A 27,420-nucleotide genomic window follows, 5' to 3' on the forward strand; every position below is an offset into this window, starting at 1 on the left:
ATTAATTTATTGTGTTCCAGTTACAGGCAATGTCAGTCCTGCAGCAAAATTTGGGCTTCTGCTCACTGTGGGGTGTTTAATAGGCAATGCCTTTGTCCCACTATAGCACTGTTGCCTTTTTCCCAACCTGGAAATGAAATTTGAGATAATTTTGCTAAGAAGGTAATATAATGAACATAAACTATCCATGGGAAACATCAGCAAAGAAGATATGGAGGAGATTGATGGTAGAAGAAAGTAATTATGCTTTTCACTTTTTTTAATGATCTCTTCCACTGCTTTCTAAATTACTCAGTCTCTTGTAATTCCATATAAATGCCTACAGAATTAATTACAAAGGTAAATATACAGCTGCAGTTACACATCACGAGACAGGTGTGCTGCAAAACCCTTCTGTTGTAGTTGGTTTGCTTCCATTATATTGAATGGCTGATGAGATTTAATTATTGTGTCAGGCAGATGTAGAGGCAGCAGAGCAACAGCTGCTTGCTCTACCATTTCTGGCCCACAGCTCCTGGGTTGTAATTTGTTCCCTGAGGGACTCAGGCCCCTGGACACTGGAACTGTCAGTGCATAAAGTCTACATGCCAGGGTGTGAGTGGGACTGACTTTGAGCACCACTGGGCAAGTTCCCTGGGTACAGTGATTATTTACCCATGAAATCAAAGCTTCACCAACCTGGCTGCCTCACAGATGTCACCTGTTCCTACTGTGACCTGCTCTCAAAGTACAAGGCTTAAAAAGCTGTACTAATGAGACTTTCCCTTCTCTAGTCCAGACCTGAAATCCTTCTCCCCCCATGGATATCATCTGCCTAAGGACTGAACAAAGCCTGGAGGGTCTTCTGTGTTTACACTCAATGCTAAATTTATTGTGCACAAGAGCAGAGCCACAGCTCTTGGTTGGAGCTCTCTGGGCTTGTCTCTGTAATGCCATGGATCAGCCACTTCTTGGTGTGTTCAGTGTAAACCAGTGCACTGTCATCCACAGTTCTGTCTTCATTGACAAAGGTTTCTCATTCTTAATTCTTCATTGCATCCATAATACACAGCAATATGACAAATACATTTATCAGAGTGCCCTATCTATATGGAAAAAGATTCTTGCCAGGTTTCAGAATCCATGAGCAAGTTTGTTTGTAGATATTAACAGCTGGAGTTCTGTCAGTTGAAGATGCAATTTGAGTTAATTCTGCATTGGGATGATTCAAACCATGCTCTTTGTCCTACCACTAAGGCACAGTAAGTCTTAATGCTGATGTTGTTACAGGGAAGGATCCTGAGAGTTCAATAGTCCACTCCAACTGGAATCCTCAAAAATGTTCTCACAAACTCAAACTGGGACTTAGAAATTCGCCTCTCACTGACACAGTTGTAAGGACCACCAGTCTTCCTAGCAACACCTAAAACTGTTTTACTGCTGTCAATCCTTTAGAATTGGTTTTGAAAGCTGCTTCAATATGAAACTATTCTTTCATTGCCAGGCCAGCTGCAACATCTCTCTTCCCTGTTACATCTTTCTGCTTATGAATTGGTGGGAAATGTGTTTCCAGTTGTGCCTTGTCTCTGTTCCTGCCACAGCCCAGGGTGCAGATATCTTATCTCAGTGCCACTCAGGCCTGGCACTGGTTTCCTGTGATGACCACACTGCCAGTTAGCCACCGTTTTTCCTACCCTGATTCTTCTACCAATCCAGCATTTGATTCAGAGCAGTTCACTGACTCTGCCTTGATTTCTATAGCAGACTATTAATAACTCAAATAACATTTCAATCTCATCATTTCTCAAAGTGCTTTTAGATACACTGGAAGAAGCTGTAAAATAGTATTGCTTTTCACAGCTCACCCCCCAGAAAGAATTAATGCAAAATGGATTTATTAACAAGCTCTCATTTGCTCTCCTTTGAGCTTTCTGCAGAGGAGGATGCTCAGGCTAACCACAGCAGCTCCTAGCATTAAAAAAATCTGTGGAGAGACAGTTACCTTGGGGCAGAACTTCAGAGAAGGAGAAATATTTTCTCTTTATCTGCTGCTTCTCTCCCACCTACTTGCTGGGTTTATAGGTATTTGTGTTCAGTGAACTTTTGTCTTAATTGCCCAGTTTCTCTGTTTTGTTTGATCACACAGCAAGGTCAGAATGTTGTATTTTAGACTCCATATGTTGTCATGGGAATGACTCAGCTATAGCAAACATAGTATTATGATGCCTCTGCAGGACTGAAAATGAGGCCCACAGGAGCTGTGAGGGTTTGGTGTTTTCAGCAAATTTGCAATGATAAACCCTTAATAAATGAGGGCCTCAACCTGCACACACTGAAATCCACAGGAGATTTATCATTCAGTGTCTGCAGTGGGATTATGCACAGGAACAACTAAATAAAGTCAGGATCAGGAACTACTTGTCTGTGGAGGTCAGCAGGTATCTTACAAATGGATTCATTAGTTATATGCCCAAGTTGTTGTGACATGAAACCTACATTAGTTCCATTGCTTTGTGCTTGCTGGAACAACTGGTGAACTGGTGATTTTTTGGGTTTTTTTGTGTTTGTTTGTTTTGTTGTTGTTGTTGTTGTTTGTTTTGGATTTTTTTTTTGGTGAAACTATGAGAAGTGTTAAAAGATAAAAGAAAATTGAAGGAGACACAGTAAATTTCAATATGAAAGATGATACATTTGGAAAAGCGTGGAAAATTTGAGGCACTGACTCCCTTTCTGAGTATGAAAAAAATAGCGCTTCGATTTTACTCAGTCAAGATATTCTTTTAGACCTGTGATGTGAAAAAGAGATGCTTTTAGGATGTAGTGACCTGGGACCATGGCCCCAACAGGCAATTCAGGAGGTCAAGGCACAAACCTCTGCTCTACTGGACTCAAAGTGATCAGGGTCCTAGTGCCAGGACACACTTCCAACCCTTTAGCACATCACTCAGGATTAGAAAAGGACAGCAGCCTAACACACTTCTACCTTCGCAAGACACAGTTTGAATATATAATTTCCATATGAGATGGAAGGCTGATGATGAGAAAGATGAGAAGGTTGGAACCACAACCCTTGCTACACAGTAGAATTTCCCTTTCCCAATCACTCCAGCTACTGGCATCAGTACAGCTGCCACCCAGCACCCACAGTGCCTGCAGTGCATGTGTCAGATATAGACTCCACTAAATATTCTGAAATCAAATCTTCCTCTGAGAAAAACTGGCAAAGCTCCAGTGAAGTCAACAGAATTTTAATTTCCACCATCTTAGAATAACAGTTGGAATACCTGGGTACTGAGCCAAAGTGTCAGAGATATTTTTGAAACACACATGGAAAAGGAATAGGTTGGCATTTAAAAGGAAAATATACTTTTCAAGTTCACCATCAGGAGTAAATGTCCTCCCCCTTCTCCCTCAAAACACCAGGACAAGCAAGGACTGTCAAGGGGTGGACGGCTGTGTTTTGTGTAATGCTAAATGCATGCTTGCTCCAAATGAACTGCACTGGCTGTGAGAATTCACATTTGTACTTGATTCATGTTGGGGTGTTTGAGTGACAAGCCTGGGTTTGGATCAGGGAGTGCTCAGCAGCTCAATCTGTTTGCAGTTAATAACTCCCGGCCAAACGCACCGTGGAAAATCACTTGGATGGGAAACAGCAGAAAAGCACTTTAGAACTTGCTACAGAATATTCCTGTGTAGGTTGCTGAAGTGTTTTACTAAAAATCAGTGCCCCCCCCCGGTTTGCTATTGCCCACATTCCAGGATATAAGAAAACACACAGTTAATCTGGCTATTTGAGAGAGCAGAGCAATATAGCATCTCATACCAGCCTCATTAGCAGGGTTTTGCTGCTGCTTGTATGTCACCAGTGTGCCTGACAAAAATCATACCTGCACCACTGAGTCAGTCATCCAGCAGAGAAAAAATATTTAGTCTGGATTTATTCCTCTTACCTCAGAGTATTTCCTGCTGCCTGAAAACTCCTGCTCTACCTAGGGGTAAAGAGCCCAGTGCCTTAGTGTCCTACAGTCACGACACACAGACACCAGCAGCCATTCTACTTCATGCCAGGGCTGTACCCAGCCCAAGGATCCTCTATTCTACAGCAGTTGGCACAGATGCATAGGTAGTAAGGCAAGCACAAATAATTTCTCCTTAATATTCTCAGCCTCCAGCTACTTTCAGTTCAGGCAGTTTCCTGAGCCTGACAGGGCTTGTTCATCTGTTTAACATTCAGGGAATCTTTCTTCCAGATACTTGTCCAGTTTCCTCTTAAACCTACACAAACTACACAGAGTCCTCAATGTTCTTTAGCAAGGAGATCCAGCTGGCATGAAGAACAAATAATTTGTGTTGGCTTTGAACCTGGCTCCTAGTTCATTCTACAAGAGATGGAGAGTCAACCATCATCTATGTTCTCAGAAAAAATCATGATGATGTGAAACCCTAAATTAAATGCCTAGGCAGGATGAATCCAGGCCTACCTCCACAGTGGAAAGGTCACAACATATTGGGCTCAAACTACAGCAATAGGGACAGAAGAATAACTTAACAGGAAGAATAGCTAGGCCTTGGAAAGGATCACCTATCCAGGTAAGGATTCTACCACTTCATGATTCCTCTGAGAATAACTAGAGCTGCCAGGAAGGCTGAAACAACAGCTTGCCATACTGAAAGGAATCTTTCATCCTGGAGAGGAGTATGCCTGGACAGGAGTATTAAGCAGCACCACTTGTTTTGGTGAAGCAGCTGCCTTATCAGTGGCATTATGTCTCTGAGAGGCCCTGTGTTTCTGCCACTTGGGATCCCACTGGGAACTTCCTCAGCTGTCACTCACAGAGGCAGGTTATTGACAACAAGAGATCAGTTCCAGGGGGATCACAGGCTGCTCTCTCAAACCAAAGGAAATAGTTTTTTTTTAACCTCAGTGTGAGATTGTTTGGAGTTGGGCTTCCCATCAGTTCTCAACTCAGAGCCATGAATGCCCCTCTCCAAGATAAACAACACATTGCAAATCACAGCTGGCCTTCTCAAGAAGGAAATAATTTAGGGGAGTTGGATACTACTGTCACCACAGAACTGAGCATCCAACATGCTCCTGGGCAAAGCACAATCCCATAAACCACATCAGGAACTAGGATCAGCCTCTGCTGATTAGAGGTTACGTGGCCTCTGCAAAAGGACAGCAAGACCCTGAGTTCAGAGCTGTATTTTCCTAAAAGTAAACACTGCCCAGGGTAGGGAACCAGCAGTGAGGAATAAGTAGGGGGTGCCTGGGACCCCATTGATCCCTGTGCTTATCATTCTCCTTTGCATAAAGAGCTACCAGAATGAACCAGAATGCTGAAGAGAGGTTAACTGCAGCCATAGAAGCAATTTTAGCTCTGACATTTTCCATCTTCAGACTGCTCGACTTTGCAACCTTAATGTTCCTTTCAATTCTGAAATGCATAAGCATATGCATGTAAATAGGTAAGTGTACAGGCAAATTAAAGACTGTTTTCTTCCTTAAGGCAGATTCTGGAGTACCTCACCATGGCTGGGGGATAATCTAGAATCTTCCAGGGAGGCTTCATTTAAAAGAAACAGGAAACAAGCCAGCAGTTCGTATCTGAGGTTTCAGCAGCCACATATGGTGGGTATTTCAGAATTTCTGCTGCAAAGTCACTTAGAACTAAGCACTGTGCCATATGCCACTGTGACACAAATGGATTTATAAAGGTTAGCTTCTGTGTGCACATACAGCATGACATGTTTCAGGAGGAGCATATCACAGGACAAGAGCTACAGCCTGATCTGTTAAAGTAGCACTGAAGGCAGGCAAGTAAAACAACTTTTCCCAATTTCCAGCTTCCACTCATCCTTGCAAGTTGAAATAAACTAATTAAAATAAGCATAGAAAGAATAAAAACTGAAAGAAAGACACAATGTTCTAGAACTTGTAGAAGAAGTTACTGACGTCAAAATCTGGTGTATCATGTCAACAATGTATGTATCCAGCTGCTTTGCTGGAAACTTCTCTAAAGTGACTTCTCGCAAGTCAAGATCAAACCTTTCTTAAACTTCAGCAGTCACTATACATAATTTAAATATATTTGCATTTTATTTAAAGACTCTAAAATATGATGGCTTACTTTTAAATAAATAATAGGTATAAAAATTAGAGGTAATGATTAGAAATGTTTTTCTTACAGTGCCTTTTACAGTTGTGTTAAAAACCTGTTTTTTCAGGTGTATACTGAAAAGTGGTTGCATTCTGCTATTGCTCAACAAATCTCTCTCTCTTTACCTTTCAGTTAGGACATGAAATTATATCTGCTGAGAAAATCATTCTAAGCTATCTCCTTGGTGAAAATCTGCAGCTAAAGGACACATCTCTTCACATAAAGCAGGGAGTACCAACCACTTGCCTAACAAACACCACACAAGCATGAAAGGAAAGTAAGAACCAGGTGTCCTGGGAAGCAGGATGGCACCTCCTTGCACCAGCACTGCTGCAGGCAGAGAGCACTGGCAAGGCACAGGTTGGCAGGACCAGATAAACAACAAACAAAGAGCCCCAGCTATCTAACATTTGGGGACACTGCAATGTAAATTGGAAAATGACATGAAACCTCCAGAAATCAGAGCACACAGGCAGGGAGTCTCCCAGGTGCAGTAATATGAAGGGAAGCTTGTGAGCCTGCTGGGAAAGGAAGGGGATGCTGCTGCCTGGCTCAGCATACTTAACAGTGGGTCTGAGTTAGGAATGGGCAGGTAGGATTTTTCTGGAGGTGGGGTTTTTTGAGGTTTTTTTTGACTAAGTTTCCTTTCTGAGCAAACATCACTGCAGGGAGAAAATAAGTCTATCTGCTAATTTTTAAAGCTAAGACGCCCTTCATCCTGTGTTTGGGTCATGGCATAATTCCCAAAACAGGTAAACACGGGCTTATAGGCAGAGTGATGAAAAAAATAATGGAGAGATATTAAACTTTTTTATAAGTCTTTTTCATTTTACTAAGACTGTAATTGTACAGAAGATTTCAAGGGGATAACACCAACAGGACCTGAGGAAACCACTTTCAGTAGAGAGGCACCACTACCACAGGCACTACCACAGAATGCTGTGCTTTTCTGCCATGAGGAACTCTCATCATATCTGCACTTGGGCAGAGCAGAGCACAGCACTGTTTTCTTCCTGGCAAGCTGTGGCAGCTCTTGCTTTGCAGTTTCCTGAATGACTGCATTAATTTGATTGACTCCAGATCAATGGTGTCTCTAAAGAAGATTAAATTACATGTTCCTTCTGCCTGTATGTTACAGGAGATTACTCTTAGCAGAATCTCAAAGGAAGCAATTAGCTGACCACTGATGTAATGAATTCTAATTATTTTGTTTGTACAAACAATAAAGCCAGATTGTTTGTTTAGCAAGGAAGTAATTACTCTGAGAACTTGAGAAAATAAATCAAACAGTGCTACCTAGACCTGTAAATAATGAGCCTTCTACTTCCTATTTATGCTAAGAATGCTCATGGAATATTTTCAGGTAGCTGGGAGCCAACCTTTGAAAGTACAATTTATCATAGTTATTATTGAGCACTTGCTTGATTATGTTCTTGAGTGTGCTAGGTACCCTGCAGAAATATCCATCTACATTGGCTGTCACTGGCACCTGCTAAAAATTCACTGCAGCCAGTGCAATTTCCTGCAACTGCTTTTTGTTAATCAACAAGAAGTCACTCACATCACAATCATTAGGCTGTTCTGCTCCTAAGGGCACCAGTGGCAGGGCCATGTCCTCAGCAATGGATGAATGATCAGGAAAAAAAGCACATTACTATTCATGGAGTAGGCTCTATTCTGCCCAACATTCGGCCATGTAGGCTAGAAATGGAATAAAACCAGAAGGCAGTAAAATGAGAATGGTTGTAGCTGGGTCTTCCCCTTCTCCATGTTGATCTGCTGCTGCTGCAAAATATTCACAGCTCCAACAGGAGAGACAAGCAGAGTCACTGGGGACCTTGTGCTGCAAAAAGCAGAGAGCACTCCAAAAATACCTCAACTTCTGCCACTTCTGCTGATTTTGTGTGACTCAAGAGCATGAGGGAGCTCACAAATTAGAGATAACCTGATCTTATATTATACAAACTCACTGGTTGTTGCAAGCACAGTGATGCAGCCATCTGCACTTTCTGCAGATACCAACTCCTGAGATCAGCCATTCTCTTCAAGGTAGTTGGCTTCCTTTACCATAGCTTTGAAAAGATATTCATGCATACAAAAATATTTTGTTTAATCTTTCTTTCATTTCCAGCCACATTTTAGGTGCTAAATCTGAATTTAAAGTAAACTCCATAGCCTAGAATTCTGCAGTTGGCCTGGTTTTCCTCTTTTCCTAGGCCAAACAGTGATACACCCAAAAGGGATCAACATTATTTTCTAGCTCTCTTAAGTGGTGCTCAAAAATCTTATGGCAACACTGTATCACATCCTGATAAAACCTGAATGTAAAAAAAAAAAAAAAAAGACACTTCTGCTTCCAGCACTTGGATTCTTGTTGTAGTGTTACTGTTTAAACAGAGAATAAAAGCCCTGAGGTCAGTGAAATCTCACTGAAGTGAGCAGGGTATAAGTTACAGCAACATCTGTACTGGCTGAAGGGAAACTGCAAATCACTTGTTAGTGCAATGGGAGCCATTTCCCTCATGCTTATGAGGTATTTCAGTTCTTCAGTCCTTTCCACCCTGAGCTGTTTCTCTTTGTGCTCAGTAGCTATTAAAAACTCACAGAGTGGATTTTTTTTTGTGCTCTTGCTGTAGGCCTAATTGACAAATGTTTGCTGCCTGCCATTATGTTAAGCCAGTATCTCTGAAAACTAACTGAAGACTTTAGTCTAATTTGGAGAATGTAAGGGTAAATAAATACCATGTACCCCAAGGCAGGCGAGGCAGATGAATTAAAAATGGCATCTAACTGTACTGGAGACATGCTTATGCCTAAAGCTTTTGTTTTGTTTTCGCTACAAACAACTTGACCAATCATACAACATGAAATCAGAGAATTCCCTGGTCAGTCTTCTGGAATATCCCTGTGAGCCTCTTCTAGGGAAAAGAAGCACTACTAAATGTTTGGCTGCCTCTACACCAAGTATTAAAATGTCATATTGTTTTTCCAGCCTGAAAAATTCTGGTGACCTTACTGGCTGAAACAATTAATGCTGAGCCAGACAGGCAAGAACAGAAAGTCTTTGGGGGTCTTCAGCAAGGCTGAACTGCAGCCAAAACTATTGAGGAAGGTGTGAGAACTGCCTTAAAACTGGTCACTACTTTGCTGGGTAAAAATATTGGAGCTGCTACTCCACATTTGAGAATAAGAGGAATATCTCATCAGAATGAGCAAAGTCTTGATTTCTGGCCATCCTTGAAGTGCACTGTACTGCACCCTTTAAATATTGGTCTCTTCTACAGAGGTGTTGCGCCAGGAGAAATCAAGGGTTTGATTTACCTTGGAATGACTATGTGATTATGATCCTGCAACACATTATTCATCCAATCTCCTTTGTGTTGGGCAAATAAAGCCTTATTCTATTCCTTCTAAACACAAATGGAAAGTGAGGTGACAGTACAAAGCAGAACAGCTTCTACAAACAAAGCAAATTGTGACAGAAAAATTTGCTGACTTTATGAAAATGGGATCAAAAGTACTGCTTGGTTTAATAAGAAACTGGCAGTATTTTGTTTTCTTTTAGCTTCTCCTTATCATTTCCTGTACTGCTTCTGTTTCTTATGTCATCACTTCAAAAAGAAAATCCATCACAGGAGAAATTCTGCTGCTTAGAATAAGGATTTAGTCTAATAGCATTAGACAAATCTCTTGAATTTCTCTGGCTTTCTGCATTAGAAAGAAGGTGGGCTGATTGATCCAAAGCATTTTTTTCAGAAGCGTCTAAAGAATTAGAAGTCCCATTTTCAAAACTTTTTTTAGGCACTTAACCACTAAATCCTTTAGACAGATATTTTGGCTCTTTCTTGGTCTCTTTTGAAAAATGAATTAAATTCATATAGCATGTAGATGTATAAAAACTGAGTTTCCCTCCTCTCCTAAATAGTCTCTCTAAATGGATATTTAGTTTCTAGAGATATAGTAAGCCTAGTTCAAGAGTAAAAACTCTGGAATATTTTTTCATTTAAAAATCTGGAAAGAATTAATAAATTCTTTAAGAGTGGCTCTTAATAAGCTAATTGATTTCAGGAATCTTCAGAAAAGTTTAAAACCATTTTCTGCAAAATGTCTGGTCAAACATTTTTTTAGCTTAATAATAAGAAACTGTCTTGCCTTTCTGAATCTGTCTGGTTCCTCCAAAGATCCAGCATTCTGTTTAAAAGAAAGAAAAAAAAAGAAAAGAAAAAAAAGAAGCATGAAGTTAAGATCCTAGAGGAGCCTGCAAATGAGTATTCACCACACAGGGGATGTTTCTTTCATATTCATGGTCACCTGGACAGAGTGAACCAGCAGGAGATTTTTTTAATGGGCTTTTTAACAACATTAGGCAGAAAGAAGACATGTTTTTAGGTTCTTGACTACTTGAATGAGATGAGCAGTTCTCCCAGCAATAGCTTTGACTTTACTGACACCTATTGACTATGTTAATGCTTACAGAAGGTTTTGGTTAACAAACCATAAGTCATGACAATCAATGGCAAACACAGAAATATGCTCTTTATTAATAAAAGTCATGCTTACCTTCCATCCATTTTAAAGGATTCATATTCTAAAAAAGCTCTGGATTTCAACAAAAGGTTTCTCAAGGCAGAAAATTTTAAAATGTCTCAAACTTCAGGTGTTCAAGTTTGAAAGCCCTCATATACAGCAAGTACCAAATGCAAACCTGTAAATTCTAATCCTTTGATTATGGTATCTTGAATCTTATCAGATAATGTGAGTAGTTAAGCTAGAAAAGTATTAATTAATAATTATATATGTTTATGCTAAGAACATAGAAGTATCTTTAGCATGCCCTGGAATATCTTATATATGATGATGAATTCTGCCACCCTTAGCATGTCTTATATATAACAACTAGGTAACTTCTTTAATAATTTGGTTTTTGAATTAAATTGTCTCATCTTTATTTCATTCCAAATTATTAACCTATAAGGACAGTTTCAAAAGGGACTAAGTCCTTTTGTGCAGTTACTTTGAATCAGTTCACTCAGTGACTATTCTGTCTCACAGCAGGAGGCAAAAATAATGAACAGTGAATATATTCTTACTGCAGGAACTGTCAAAAAATAACTCTGTGGAGAATGTTGGGTGGAGAAAGGGCAAAAAATAGAAATCCGTGTGCCCAGAACCAGGCACACACCCAAAGTATTCACACACACAAACACTTCTCAGATCCCAGCTGCATCACTCTTTGCCATTTACTATTCTGGTTTGAAACTTCCATCTCAATAAATCTCTTGAGCATAGGGTACAAAGGGAAAAAGCACACAACTCTTAATTAAGCAGATTGCACATGAATACTGCAGAAGTAAGACTAGCAATGTGAAGCAACCTGAAAGAGCAATGGCAGAGCTCAGCAGCTGTCACTTACTGGTGAGCTCAGGGCCTCTCTCAGCTTGGATTTGTAGAGCATCCATTGGTAGCGCAGCTCCTCCAGGTCTTCAGAACTTCCCACCACAGGATGAAGATGAAGGAGGTCCTCAAAGAGTTGCTGACCATGAGGCACACGAGACTGCAGTTCCTAAAGGCAAAGACAAGGCTCAGCAGCAACTCAGGATTCAGGAAGGCCCCACTTTTTAAATCAGCATTTGATAAAACAGTGGTTTACACATACATTTATTTTTGTTGTTGCTTTTTTGGCCTGAAATAATATGAAATTCACCTGCAGGACTCCTCTAGCCTTGGATATTCCTGTGTTTAGTTTCTAACAATCCAACAAATCTAACAAATTGCCATGGCATTTGGCTAGAGTCCACAGGAAGAGTGAGAACAAATATTGATTTGACAGTGATTTTAATCAGCTTCTTTTAATGAACACCTTTGGCATAGCACATTGGAAATGTCCAGCCCAACAGATAAATGCCAGGTGCTCCTTTCCCTTCTACTCTGGTTCTGCCATATCTTTCCTAGTAGAAAGGATGAAAATTGTCCTAAATTCCTGAGCTTCATCTACTCTAGAGTCTCATACAGTAGAGTGTATAGTGTTTGAATTTTCTGTCTATTTGTTCTTGAGGATTTTCTGGGGTTTTTGGGGGGTTGTGGGTTTTTGGTTGGTAGGTGGAGTGGTTCTGAGTTTTGTTGTTGTTTGGATTTTTTTAATTCTGAAAGAGTTCACACTTATTGCAGTATTTCTCTCCATTCACCCCCTGAAAACTAACCTCAAGTTTGCTCTGGTGTTCCTTAATTTCCTCTGCAGAAGATGGAGTCCCAGCAAGAATTTTGGTCAGTTTGGCGTTTTCTCCTCGGAGCCACTCTTCAAAGTCACGTAGGAGCTTCAAGTGGCTGCTTGCAGTTTGCCCTTCTCCCATCTTCTCCTGGGATACAGAACAACAGGAACAAAAAGCCCTCACTGTTATGTCAGAAGTTTCCTCTGAAGGACTATGAAATCTTAACTTCCAACTTTGTAACCCACATATCAGATGAAGACAATGAAACTGCTCTTGTGAAGCTGACATGAAGGCAGACACAGAGTCCCCATCTCACCTGCTTATGGTTGGGGTCGACATCAAAAAGGTGGAAAGCAGGTCTAGACATCCATCTGCTGTCCACAAATGCTCTTTTCTTCTTCTTGTCAGCCACTGGTCTACTTAACTGCCACTTTTTGAGGAGGCTTGGAAACACAAAACCAGAGATATCAGTGCAGTGAACATCCACATTCTGGGGACTGGGGCTATAGGAGACAGCTCTGGGGAAACAGCACTATTTTTGTTATTATTATATAATTATTAATACTAATAACAATATTACTATTGAAGTTATTCCCAGCCAGAATGTCTCACAGCTGCACCAGGACTCTAGTTCTGACATTTCTAAGTGTTTTGTTTTCTTTTATTTAGGGGACTAAAAATAACACCTTGGCAATATATATTTCTTTCTGTTTACAGGAGGCAGTACAATCAAACCTTCCTCAATTTTGTAATTTATTTTTTGTGCCTATTCTGACAGTATGTATGAATACAATCATATGTGCAGCACACCATTAAATATTAATACAGACTAGCAAATATGAGCAGCATATCAGCACAACACAGTGGAGGCAAATTAAATTAAGTCTTCATTTCCCAGCTAAAGAGAAGATTTTTAGCTCTGCTTATAGTTCTGCAGGTTTGCAAAAGGCACAAATCCCATTGCAGATACATCCTCCTTGGAGGCCTCTCTAAAGAGAACAGGAAGATGAGACAGAACAGCACAAGTCACCCAGTCTGTGCCAAATTTCCTCTGCCACAGACTGGCAGAACAAGAGTGAGCCAGGCCATAAGACAGTGCCTACTCCAACACGAGGTAAAGGAAGATTCACAGACATTGTGGTTCACAGAGTCTTAAAAAGGTTTTCTTAAAAGTAATCATTTTCAGTTTACAAACAAATAAAATCTCATCTTGCTTCTAGCACTGTGGTATGGCTCTTCACTTTCACAGCACAGAGCATAAAGCCTCATGTGTGTCTGTTCTTACTGCAGTAAAAAGAACCCCATGGAAGGGACATAGGGAAGACCTACATGAGCACTCACCCAGTTGCCATCTCCTTCAGTGATTTCCATGACTCCTTCAGCTGATCCAGCTCTGCCTGGACATGGGCAGTCTCCTCTGGAGAAGAATTCTCCATGACCAACTGGCCATGAGCTTCCACAAGGTGCAGCTGGATCTCCTTATCTGGAAACTCAGCCAGCAATCTCTGAAATGCAAAGCCCTGAAATTACTCCTAAGTATCCTGGGTAAAGTGGAGCCTATGTCAGACTGAAAGTCGTGTTCAGTCCAGGACTATGCTGGTTTTGTTGGCACTAGCTAGAACATACCTAGAGGGAAAAAAACATGCTATGGATGCTTCCAAAGAGCCAACATAGGTCAAAGAGCTGATGGGAGGACTTTGAGGGTGCAAGATGTCAATGCACCTCCTTCTGTAGCCTTCCCATGGAAGATTTTGGTCTCCCATATGGAGACAGCTGCCAGTTGAAGTATTCTACTAGAGTGAATTTAACATGCAAAGTACACAGGGAAAAGCTGGCAGCTTTGGACCAGCTCAGTTCAACAAGTAGAAGGCCAGCTAAAATGGCAGGAATATTCAATATAATGATGAGTACACACAGGCAAAGGCAGGTATTGCTCAGAGAGATAATTCTGACAGGAACAGACCACCTATCCTTGGATAGTAATTTATCCATCTCAACACTCATTTTCACTGCTCTTGTCTGTTACATGGCTGCACATCCCACAACACAGGCCAAAGCATAGAGGCAACAGCAGCCAACAGTTATTGCAGGAGAAACACACATCATTACTCTCCTGAACCACCAAATCCTCACTAGAAACCCCCACTCTTAATGTCTGAATGCTGCAAAGTGAATAATTAACATCTTAAACTAAGATGCTTTTCTCACCTCCAGGTCTTCCAGCCTGCCCTCGGTGTTCTGCTCCCCATCAGCATCCTGGCAGGAGTCAATCCTCTCCCTGGTTACTGAGATCCACTGCTGGAGGTCAGACAGTTTGTCATTATATGCCCAGTGCTTCTGAACGTGGTCTTCACTCTGCTGTATCATCATCTACAAATGATAAAAAGATGTCAGCAACCAAAGACAGACCAAAAGTACTTTATTTACTGGCTCTAACACTATGATGGGCACAGAACCTCATGGGGAAAAAGGAAAAAAGCAGCTATTATTGAGAGACAAAAAACCCTATCTTTTTAGCATCAGTAGTGTGGAAAACACCTCCAAGCTCCTGCAGGCCTGAGTTCAACCACACGGGGGGGTATTAAGAACTAGAATAGCTCCCTTCCTTCTCAGCTGAAAGGGAATAGAGACTTTACATGTCTGGGGCTTTTGTACCCCAGTCAATATCAAATACATCTTACACTCTCTGAATCAGAAAAGACTGTACAGATTTATTTGGCAAAAGTTCAGTTCAGTGATAAATGGGATGATTGAAATTGAAATTAGAATTCCACAGTGCATGCTCAGATAACACTTAAACACACACAATTTTATAGTGAACTGCATAGCTAAGGTAACTTCATGAGCTCTTCTGAGAATCTTCTGAGATTGCTCTGTAGGTCACTTTATAGGTATGTTTGCAAGCTACAAAATGCCTCAGGACAAGGAAAGTATTTATGCAAATGCAGCACTTTTCTCTCATTAACTTCTAGATCACAAAACCCCCAAACATTTTGGTACAAACCCCCTCTCCTGTAATCTGTGAAGTGCAAGCACCACCATGATAATATGAGTTCTTTTGGTCAGCAATATCAGGCCCACTCCAGAAACAGTTTATATAGACAAAATCCATGTGGGTGGCATCCTATCCCCAAGGGAAATCACATTAGAGATAATCAGAGAAACCTGGAAGAATTAGCAAAGTCTTAAGAATTCAGTGCTTTCTTTCCCTGAAATAAAAGTATCTGTCACTCAAAGCACGCAATGTCATTTGCTCAAAGAGGATTTAAAATATTTTTAAATAGAGGCAACTGACAACTCCCCAGGCAACTAAAAACTTCCTTATGTTACCTCCAGTGATCTCTTCAGGGCCTGAGAATCAGATGAGAGTTGGTTCATTTCATGCCTGTGTGTGGTATTTGACTGAACAAGCTTCTCTACCTCCTCCATGTGAATTGCAAGCTCTGCCAAGTCATCTTGGATCATCTGCAGAGGAAAAGACAGATTCCATGTGTGTAGTGTGTTAGGCATGGCATGGACTTTCAGAAACATACACCAAAGGTAGCTTCATTTGACAGTGTGAGGAGAAAAAAAACCACAGCAACAACCAGCGCCATTAGAGAAAATTAATTGCTTTTATGTCTAAGAGTAAATGTTTCTGAAAAAAATAGTTGGATGTCCTTTACATGTTACTGGGAACAAAGAAGATAAGTTGCTGAGAAGTGCCAAAGGAGCCATAGTATAACCAGCAAAGAAGTGTGGTGATAACACCCTGTGGTCACCAAGGATGAAGTGCCACAGTACAGGTGAACCATCACAGCTCACCGTGGCAGTCACATCCCCTCTCCCTTCTCCTCCTGCTCCTCTCTTCCCTCTCCCAGGTATGTAATCCCACTGTATGCCTTCAACAGGCTCTACTCCTTTGCCGAACCACTTCAAAACACTAACCAAAACATTCTCGTCTTTTCCCATTATTTTTTTTTAATCTTGGGCAGCTGAATCAGCCATGGAGTAAATCCAGCATGTGTCACAGCTAAGTGACAAGGTAAAGAGCAGAAAGAGGAGGATACAGAAGGAAGTGGAACAGTGGAAACTCTTTTGAGGAAGTTAACCTGAACCAACTGCTAGTGGGAAGTGTCAGGATACACTTTCTTTAGCAATTAAACTAGCCCAAGAAGGTGTACCACCAACAGCTCCAGCTGCTTCTTCCTTCCTTCAAGCTCAGTTTGCCAGTGCTTCATCTGCACTGCTTTAATTTCATTTACTCATGCTATAAACTGGACCAAATGAAATTATCTAACACACAATTGAGGGGAAAGATACCAAATTCTCAATGCTAGGAAAATATGAACAAACAGGAACCACAGTTAGCTGAGGATAACATGGCCAAGCAATATTGTAATGTACCTGGAGTCTCTGGAGTTGTGTCTTTTTACCCAAGAGGTCAGGCCGTGGTTCCTTCTCCAGATCTAATTTGGCTTTGATGGCAGATAATTTCTTCTGCAATGGTGCAAAACCAGCATCAAAGTTCTTATGTTGCAATATCAAATTCTAGATGGAGAAATAAGAAAACAGGTCCAGCATTTAATAGATATACCTTGGCATTGTGTTTTGTCAATATCTGCTTCATATTCAGGACAAACACTGAGCTATACTATGCAACAGATGACAAATTAATTTGAATATTTGATCAACCTAGGAAAAGGGATTAGTACTAAATTTATATGTATAAAACTGGCATAGTAAAGACTTCATCTTTGTCTTTATCACAGGCAAAGTCAGTATATGGGTTTTGTAGCTCACCTGGAGCTTGCTCTTGCTTTGCAGCAGACTTTTGTGTAGAATTTCTCTCTCCTTTGAAGCTTCAGCTACTTCTTGAAGCAAAGACTCTGCTTTTTCCTCACCAAGGACATTGTTTAGCACATCTTTCTTTACCTGTAATGTCATCAACTTTTCTTTGAACTGGGAGCTTTCAGCTAGAGCAGCCTGAAGGAGAAAAGTTCTTCCAGTGAGATCATACAAAAAAAAAAATCATATAACCATATTATTCTCACGCAAGTCACACAACCAAAGCAGTACAACAAAGTCAGGTAAAAACAGCATGCTGGGCCAACAAGGGGTAACAGAAGGTACCTGGACAGTGCCCAGTTAAAGGAAAAATCTTCCTGATAATGTTAGAGGCACCAGAGCTGCATCCATTTTGTGAACAGAAAGAGAGGTAAGCTGTACTATGGAAAGAGTTGTCTGTGCAGAGGAGAGGCCTAAACAACCAACAGAAAGGACAGCTTGAATGCTCATCCTGAGGATAAATTCCATCCCTGTTCACAGACACATTTGTTCTGGAGATCACAGGGATGACAAAGTAACAAACACACCTTGCTGGGAACATGCACTAATCGTGCATTTTAACCCCACATCTATATCACCACATAATTCTTTAACAGAGTCCACAAACTTCCCACCCAGGGAGATCTGGGCTAATGCTAAACAATATTATCATTGCTGTTAAAGATACCTAGCACTTTCTGCAGCCCGCTCAGCTGACACTCCAGTTAACCAAAGGGAAGGCAGAAATACGGCAATATGCTACAGCTGGCGCCAAGTAAAGAGCTCCATCCCTCCTGGGGGGTTCCTGCCACACTGGCAGCACCTTCCAGCTGCTGCTGCCTGGCAGCTGCAGGCAGGCTTGGTCAAACCCACATTTCTGAACTCAGCAACAGCTTTGCTACCTCAATGTGAGCCAGCTCTGGCTCTGGAGTCTCCAGAAGCATCTGGACCGATGGCTTCCACTGCTCAAAACTTTGCAGGGGATTTTGGATGAGTGTCCACAGATGGGCTTCTGTATCAGTGCTCATTTTAGAAGTCTTGCTTCTAACACTGTAGGGATAAAGTGACAACCAAGAGAAGGATTATGAAGAAATCCAAGCCCAAACATTCTATTCTTCAAGGCATGAATTAACACAATACTGGGGTGTAAACCATACACAACACAAAAGCCTCAGTCTGTTTTACTGCCTGAGCCTGCTGTGGCGTACCAACAGCTGCTCTGTCAGTCAGAGACATCTGACTAAACTTTATTTAGATGTCTCAGGACGCATTTGTCTTCTGTGTAACTGTGTATCAGGAGCTACTTTGCTTTTCTAGTAACCAGTAGTCTTCCTTTGTATGTGATCTTTCTTGGCTGCAGTCACCAGTGTGATTTAACAAATCACATCATCGAAGCAGCCTCGCTGACTCATGGGAGGAACAAATCAAGAGGGTCTAGAATGAAACTGCAGTTGCCTGTAAAAAACAAGGTTTTGTTTCTCTAAAAAATTACATTAAAAAGTCTTTGATAACCTTATGTTAACACAAAAAGTGAAAAATACATTTTTATGTATTTATTATTCAGATGGAATTATTTTAAATTTTGCAGAACTACTTGAATTTATATTAGTACATAGAGGTCATTCTGATAAAAAAGTATTTGTATTTATGTATATGTATCCACATATATATACAGCTCTATTATTGGGGGAAAAAAATTAAATCAGCAAACCTTCAATGAATATCCAGGCTTCTCTTAGAAAGAGCACAGCCCAAACACAGCCAAGTGACAAGGCCCAGCAGTGACACACCCCATGCAGCTGCCTCCTGTTTTTCTCAGTTTGCAGAATCCTGCCTGATATGGCAAAATGCAGCCCAAACTTTATATTCACAGAGGAACAGTATCTTGCAAACTCACAAGACAAGCAGGTGAGAGCAATGCCAAGCAGGATCAATACTGCCTTTCCATAAACACAGAAATCTTACCTGTGTCACTGGGCCATGACGGGGCTGAACAAAGCCAAGTTTGCAGAGGCCAAAAGCTCCGCAAATAGAAAGTTCTGATTTTACACGTCCTCTGCCATTTGCTCTGCTGCCCCTGCCAGGCTCAGTGGGAAGCTGCCAGACTTCCCAAAGAAGCTTTGGAGAGAAGCTGGCAAAGAAGCAGCTGCCATTTTCTACTCAGAGAAGTCCCTGCCTTCTTTGCTCCTCTTTCAGCTTTGTTTACTTGCTAGTTTTTAAACTGCAATCCTTTCCCACAATGACCTATAACCCTTCCAGCAGGACAGCATACTGTGCACAGAGGGAAATAAGCTGGGATACAGGAAAAGAACTGACCTTCTTTTTTTCCCTTAAAAAAATGATCCTTTCTTCTAGTTTGCAAAATTTGCTGCAGCTTCTGTACTTCCTGATTCCAGGCAGCCTGGAAACGGAAACACTGAAGTCTGGGAGAGGCTAAACTTTCAGAGTTTCCAACCCAAGGCAAGTTGAAAACAGGAACATGCATATGAGCTGCCAGGAGAAGGGGAATAAACTCTGCCAAATAATTGCTAAGGCTGGTGAGTCACTGCAACAAACTCAACAAGGGAGGGCCATAATTCTTCTGAACCGTTTACTACCACAGCTCCTGTCCTGATTTTCTAGTTGCTGGCATGAAAGGCAAGCAAAATACATAAATTATTATTATAAAATGCTAATTAGATCAAATTAGCTGCCAGCAATCTAATTTTCTTCAAACCATACACAACATTAATGATGTAAGAGCATTGCTTGAAAATGACCAGGAGCCTGCAGCTCCCAGCAAATGGCTAAAATTACAGCTTGACTGAAACACAGAGGCGGATGTAATTATCAAAAGCTTTTTTTTCTACCCATCACCTACAATTGGATGGCATATCACTTTTTTCTTAGGCCCCTGACAATCTCTGAGAGAAAATTCCCCCCATCTGCCCACCATTATCAGAGTTCCCAGTACCTTTGATACTGCTGTATTGCAGAGACAACACTCTCAGCATGTGGCTGCACATCTTGGGAAAACCGTAGCAGTTCCTTAAGCCGAGCTTTCAGCCTCTCAATCTTTGACTCTTCTGCAGCCAGAGCTGCTCTTGTTGCCTTAATTATAAAAAAAAAAAAAAATTAACAGATCACACCTTATTTAATGTCTGCCATAAGAAATAAGAAGTAAGGCTGTGTCTCAGGGTATGCACAAATCCCCTTTCAGTGTCTTTTTCCTGGTTATAAGGAATATGGTCTTTGCTAAGACAGAAAACATTCTCAGCAACAGTTTTTTCCCAGCAGGATCTCTCTCCTCCCCTCACACTGCCCAGCCTCTGCATCTGATCTGCAGGGTTCACTGTTTGAACAGAGTGAATCCCAAACAGGCCTGGTTTCAGTTCACTGATTGCAGTATATAACATGAGCTGCATTTCTGGAGCAGTCTTAAAAGCATCTGTTTGCCTGAACACATCTTTCTCAGAGACTCACATAGAGAGAATGCTAATTCTAGGGTGACTCAGGGAAACAAAAACAACTAAAACCCATGCAAATGTAGCTGGATTGAACCAGTCTAAATTTTTCTGATCCTTTTTGCATATACATTTCCCAGTTAGTCCTGCATAGCTCTAGATATACAAACAGTAGTGAAAGGCATTTTGAGAACAGATAATAAATACAAAACCAGCCCTTGAGAGAAAATGAGTAGTAAAGATTCTTATGTACTTAATGTGTGACAATTTTTTTGCACTCATTTTTGCAGCAGATTGGTTTTGGTGTAAATATTGCATTGTTACACTCTTGGGACTTCTTAGTACTGATGATGTGTCTGCTAGTAAAGGAAGAGAGGTACCTATCTTACAGGGATGATGGATATGACATAGCAATGGTCTTACCAAATACCTCAGAAATGTGTGTACTTGTGTCTGTGAATGCACTTGTGTCCGTGTGTATATATATTCAGTGAGGCATTAATTTCCTGCTTCTTTTTAAGTGGAGCAAATTGTGTTGCTTGCTCTGTATTGTGCTCTTTTTGCATATGATCCCTTTGAACTCTAGGCACAAACTGCATGCAGCACACTCTCCAAGCCTGCTCCTTCTGTGCAGCATAAGATGAAGGCTGGGGCAGTTGACCGCTGGCAGTCACATTTTCCTCAGTGTGTTTCACACACACTCATACTCCTTCCTTATCATCTCTAACCAATGGGACAGGCATCTGTTGGATGTGACTATGCATGTTCAGTCTCTGGTTGCACTTGATCCTCCACACAAAGAATAACAACTTACATTGCATTTTTTCCACAGAGTTACAAACTCATCTTCAGTCTTTTCCCCTTCCCCTGGATCCAGGTCATTTTCTAGCCTCTGTAGATCTTTCCTCAGCTGCTGGATGTCTGCTTCTAATTGTCTGGCTTGGGACTCATAGGCACTTTCAGACTGTTGGATCTTGAGCAATCTCTCCTCTTCCTCACTACTCAGCAGTTTCAACTTCTCCAAGGCTTTTCTGAGCTCTTCAAGTTCATCCTTCAGTCTTGCAGATCCAAGTGGAGAGGTATTCTGAATCACCTCTGCACACTGATTTTCAAGGTGCTTCCATTTCTTTCCACCACTCCTAATGTCTTTGGCAATTTCCTGCAAAAAGAAGTTAAATAAAGATTATCTGCAGGAATGGGAAGCTGGAGAAAAAGCTGAAATCAGTAGGAAAAAAGACCACCTCTCCTCGTTGTAGGTATTTTGGTTTTCACTTCTTATTTCAAAATATGTCTTTTTCCAAGAGACCAGAAGCCAGAGTTAGTCATCTGACTGCCTTCTGAATAATACTGATTGTCTTTGATTCTGAAAATATTGGTTTTCATTAATGCTTATCACCTGAGATGCCTGACAAAGAGAACAGGAGCTGCAGGCATGTTAATAGTTGGATCTCAGAGATTTTAAGTTAAACATTAAAAGCACTGGCACCAAAATAAAGGATATTGTTCTCAAAACTGGTATTTTCATCACCAGCTCTAAACTCTCAAAAACTGTGAACCTTCAGGGTCTATTTGGATCATGTTTACCAAATCTGATTTATTTAAACAAGATTCTCAAAGAATCACATAACCGTTGGAGCTTAGGCTTTAAGAAAAACAAACCAGACCAGTTAGTGAGTCATACTGGAAGAACCATACATACAAACAGTTTCAGGACCTCATACAACTCATCTGCCCTAGCCCATGCTGAAATCACCATCTACTTTGTATGTGTAATTCTTTTCTCAAGAACACTCTTGTATGGTTTGAGCAACACATATGGGCATGAAAAACACACAATCCTAGCTCCTTGTTAGAGCTATATTGTTCAAGGACCTTCAGTGCCTTTAGCTTGTCCTCTGCTGAAGTCTTGGTTGCTCCTCCAATGCAGCAGTTTAATTTCTCTGTGACACCGCTCAGCCACGACTGAAACTGGTTGACACTGGCGCTGTACTGCTCATGTTCCTTGGTTATCGTTTCAAGCAGTTTCACTCTGTTCTGTAACAAGAGACATCAGAAGTGGTGAGAACTGTGCTTATCTGGCTCTTTTTCCTTTATATTGTAACCCAGAATTTATAAACAAGACTCCCTTTTCATGAGCCCTGATAACACTTGGCCTCCACAGGAATTCAAAGTTTACCTCGAGAAACAGAACACAAAAGTACACAAAGGCTTGCTCCTGTCTGGATTTTGCTGCAGGCTCTCAATGTCTAAGTCTCCAAGAACACAAACTGCAAGGTCCTGTCAGCTGAATTTCTGGCTTTCCAAAACTTCCAACTCTCTCATTAGAAAAAGAAAAGAGACAGAACTTTGTTTCTGGTTTTCACTTTGAGAGACAAGCAGTTACATTCCTCCTGTGGGATAAAAATAAGGATGAGCACATCTTCCTTATCTCTCCAAATGAAAATAAAAGAATGCAGTAGAGGCAGGAAAATTGTTTTAATTAGTTTTCATTGTTTAAACAGACTGCATTGAAAATGACCATCACCTTCAGTTGTGTGGTTCAGGCATTTTTGTACTTATTTAGCAGGTCACAAAGTATTACCTAAGTATTGTCTTCTGCAAAATCAGACTGATTTTTTCTTGCCCTTCTCCAGTTGGCATGGAAAGCAACTGAGGTACACTGTGGTTACATTAGATTTAAAAAAAATCACGCCTCGTGCAATCCAATTAGAGTTTGCAGCATGCTTGAAAGCAGCTTTTGCTCTCACAGACAATGGGCCAAATTTCATTTTGTGTAATACAGGACACAGCACTGGCCTCTGAGCAGCTGCCCTCCAGGGCAAGCAGAGTGACAGCTGCAATGGTGGGTAGAGCTCAAAAGTCCCCTTTGCATTTCCCTTGTCCCTGCAAGGCTCTGGACAGGTCCCCACACCTGCCCACCTGCCTGAGGTGGCAGTGAGCCATCTCCATTCTGCCAGCCTGCCCTCCAGCCAGGCCAGCAGCATCCCCCATGTGCTGGGGGTGGCAGTCCCTCTGGGACTCTGCCCTTCACCCTTGGGACAGGCTATGCCCATGGTGCGCTACAAAGCCACCACCCTGCAAGTGGAACACCATCAGCCTGTTCTTCACACTGCCACTTCAGTCTCTACTGACTTTTGCAAATCCTGAGTGACTCCCCTCAAGTTAGCTGACTTGCTGTGGGACAAAAGAGGGACAGCTAAGGGACACTTGTTTCCCACGGAGGATGAAATTATTAGAGCATGACCTTTAATAGCACCAGCCATATGCAGGTCTGGAGGAAACCAAAGGGTAGAATTATGACTGCAGACTTCTGAGTCCAGCAGAACACCTCACTTGCTAAATCCCCATGTATCAATTCTCAAACCTGCAGAGGCTAAACAGTTCATACTTCGACCTCAAGTCAAGGATCTGAAGAAGACACCTTACAGCAGTGTAAAAGGGCCACACATCAAAGTGACCCAATTCAGGCTAAGCTTATTGACTCCAGGGAATTAGATTATTTTACTGGCAGAAGCTCCAAAAGGCATAAATCACAATAACAAAGCAGAGTTGTTATTAAGCTCAAAAATCTTAGGCTGATATACAGAGGGTTCCAAAGGAAGTCAAAACAACCTACCCCTGGCCAGGTAAAACAAAGGAATAAGCAGTTTGGGTGAACTGCTGGTCTGTGAGGTCAAGGAATAGATGCCATGGATCTGGACAGGCTGTGCCAGTTGTCACACAAAAAGCTGACAAAGAGTTGGCTGAGCCCTCCTCCCACAAGAGGTTAAGCAGGAAAACTTTCCAATGATGAAAAATAAGGTACCACCTGCTCCTGTTAGGTTGGCTGTTTGGGGAGCAGCACAGTGTGAAATTCAACATCCACACTGACTAGGCTGAAGGGAGGAGACATGAAGCAAGGACATGGCCCTGCAAAGAGCAAGAGCACAGACAGGAAAGGAATGGGTTTGCCATGGGCTGCAGAGAAAGGGATGTGTCTGGGCAGAATATGCCCAGCCCTGGGTAGGCTTAGGAAGCCCTCTCCTCCCTAAGCTCCCTTCACAGTCAGAGAAGGCAAATAAGCCTCCTCTGGAAGACAATCCAGAGCACATAAAGGAAGCTGCTACTTTAAATCCCTCTGTAGTGTCTCAAGGAGAGTACAGAAAGCTCCTGTAGCCCTTCCTTGTGCTTTTAGTCCTACCCTTGGGTTACCTTTGCAAACTATTGTAAGTATCTAGGTTTCAGTTAACAGAGACAACATGGACTGAATATAATCTGATGTGCTCAGAAGTATTTAATATATTTCCTAAATATCAACTTCCCATATATCATAACTTTTCTTACCATCTTCAATCATCATTTATGCTGAAACATACAACCATTTACCTCTGCATATTTTTAATTTCCTGGGCAAGGGAAAGCACGTAGGAAATGGCTGCCACATCTAAAAATATTCCTGTTGATGTAATTAAAAGATATGCTTTTAAAATTTGGGAATGTTAAAGACACATGTTAGCACTAAGAAAAAAAACCAAAAACAACCTCCCACCATTTGTTCATACCAAAGAAGCAATATCACAGGCAAACCATTTAAGAAACACTGTCCAAGAGCCCTGCCTTCTGATAGAGCTGAACAACTGCACTGGGTCTAAAAATGCCCTTCAAACACCAGTGTAATCTATAAACACCAGCAAGCCTCCTGTGCTCAGGCATTCAGCTGGCATCTGCAAGTCACATTTAGTCTGGTCTCTCATCATGTGAGGGGCCAGAGCAATCCCCTTACAACTCCTGTGTCTCTTTCATTCATTCATTCCTCCTGCCCACTGGAAAAGGTGGCAGGGTTTCCCTAACAAGTGTTATACTTTCCAACACAATTCCCAAGGTGCCTGTCACTTTGGCATTAGATAATAAACTCCTCATTTACTTCAGTTGCAAAATCCAAGGCTTTCCAACTCCCTTCTTTGTTCCATACCTCCTGAAAGAGGGATTTCTTAGCTGGATTCTCTCACTCCTTCCTTCTATGAAATGTGGTACTTATAACCAATGCCAAAGAAAAGCTTTTTCCATCGTCTCAGTTGGCTGGAAACATAAAGACATATTTTGTCTAACTAGCATGAGCCACTTCCTGATCTCATTTACACCAGCACATATCCAAGCCGGTTAGAGAAATCACACCATGTAAAATCAGTCTCACAGAGGTCACATCCTGGCTTTGAGTATTCAAATTACTTGTCTAAAAGAACAGCTTTATTAAAATAACTAATGACTGTCTCTGCCTTCAAAACCAAAGACAATTTTGATGAGGAGAGAGTGAATGATAATTTTAAATGGCAATCTAGACAGACAACACCTGAATTCCCAGGAACCTTCTTATTTGAATATCCAGATGCCTTCTAATCAAGGGATCTACCTTTAAAAATAAATAATCAGTGTTGAGGCCCAAGTCTGTTGGTGGCTTCTCTGTGGCAGCTGCAGCTACAGAATTTCCAAACATACTCTAGATTTTGGAGAGATATGAGCAGTGGCTGTATATTTATGGCTAAAAAAGTACCTGAACTACATGCTCACAAAAGATGCCAGCTTAGGGGCTTTTTTGTCCCTTTTGGGGCTTGGGGTATTTTACTTCAAAAGAGAAAATGTATCTATGAGGCAAGCAGGGCAATGGAACAAGCATCTGAATGTTGCTGTCCCTCCAGTGTGATCTGAAGTTAACTTTGTACAATGGCATCCAGAGAGGGAAAGCATCCATCACTGTCAGGCTCCTGTTCTGGACTGTTGTGCAGATGTGGGAATTGATAGAAGGCAGCATTATAACAGAGGCAGATAGCAGAACCAATGTAATGAAAATTACTTCTATTTGCATCAGGTAATTCCAGCCTAGGAAATTCTGGAAGTTGCTATGAGCGAAAACTAAGTTTTAATTTCTATGTTTGGTATAGATGTATCTATATATATATATTTAAAATATCCCTTTGAGTATTTCTATTGATTTGATTAGTAAGAAATTGAATTCTTCTGCCCATCCACAGGTGTCTGCTCCTCAGCCATACCACGTGGTCTAATCCTGTCTTTATTTGAGTTTTAGAAGTGAAAAGTACAAGCATTTTCTGAAATCTCTACACAAAATCAGGGTGAAAGGAAATCACTGGTATTAAAAGATGAAGCAGAATGTCTTACACCAGCCTATATAACAACTGTTCAAGCTGGAAGATTAGTATTGGGCAAGAATTAGTATCTGTGTGCACGAAAATCTTTCAGATAGTGGAAGTGGCCACTGAGCAAAGTGCTGGGCCAGAGCTGACTCCCACCTCTGTGTTTCCCAGTTCTGCAGGCAGGGAGGGCAGCTCTAGGTCTCAACTAATCGTACTTCCTCCAGCAAAGCTGTGTCCATGTAATATTCCCTGGCTCACGGCATGAGTACTCTGCATCTGGTTATACATGAACCACTAATGTGCTGAAAGATGAGGAACAATTCAAACTTTACACAGAGATGACCTACAGCAATATTCGCTAGGTCACAGCAAGCAGCCTGCAGTTACTTTACAGCGACAAACTATAAAGCACCATGTAAGAGCATCCCAATTAACATCACCCCAGGACAACAGCTCATCTTGGGACTGCACAATTGTTTCAAACAGTCCATTGACTGAAAGAACAGGGGTCCTCAGCTCTGTTTCCTTTTGCAGCCCTACTCAAGGAGCAAGTAGCAAACCACACCATAGATGGGAGGAATTTGAACACCTCCCACTCTTCATAAGTGTACCTGAGCTTCTTGCCTGATTCCTTCATATTCCACCCTCATTTTCTTCTGAGCATCCTCATCAACGCTGGGGTCACCTA

The 27,420-nt window shown here is 41.4% G+C and overlaps 1 protein-coding gene across 1 annotated transcript in view; it reads right to left on the reverse strand.

Annotated features, from left to right (window-relative positions):
- Window positions 1-27,420, reverse strand: part of SYNE3 (spectrin repeat containing nuclear envelope family member 3) — a 43,583-nt gene that overhangs the window by 12,094 nt on the left and 4,069 nt on the right. The window contains exons 4-17 of the mRNA XM_031066200.1: window positions 27,344-27,420; window positions 22,474-22,635; window positions 21,416-21,760; window positions 20,112-20,248; window positions 18,061-18,208; window positions 17,135-17,317; window positions 16,739-16,882; window positions 15,683-15,817; window positions 14,561-14,722; window positions 13,694-13,857; window positions 12,669-12,795; window positions 12,344-12,499; window positions 11,557-11,706; window positions 10,296-10,334 (exon numbers count right to left, since the gene is read on the reverse strand). Of these exons, the coding sequence (XP_030922060.1) occupies window positions 10,296-10,334; window positions 11,557-11,706; window positions 12,344-12,499; window positions 12,669-12,795; window positions 13,694-13,857; window positions 14,561-14,722; window positions 15,683-15,817; window positions 16,739-16,882; window positions 17,135-17,317; window positions 18,061-18,208; window positions 20,112-20,248; window positions 21,416-21,760; window positions 22,474-22,635; window positions 27,344-27,420 (2,129 nt within the window). The remainder of the gene's footprint in view (window positions 1-10,295; window positions 10,335-11,556; window positions 11,707-12,343; window positions 12,500-12,668; window positions 12,796-13,693; window positions 13,858-14,560; window positions 14,723-15,682; window positions 15,818-16,738; window positions 16,883-17,134; window positions 17,318-18,060; window positions 18,209-20,111; window positions 20,249-21,415; window positions 21,761-22,473; window positions 22,636-27,343) is intronic.

The sequence above is a fragment of the Geospiza fortis genome, unplaced genomic scaffold (genome assembly GCF_000277835.1).
Source record: "Geospiza fortis unplaced genomic scaffold, GeoFor_1.0 scaffold23, whole genome shotgun sequence".
NCBI classification, from domain to species: Eukaryota; Metazoa; Chordata; class Aves; order Passeriformes; family Thraupidae; genus Geospiza; species Geospiza fortis.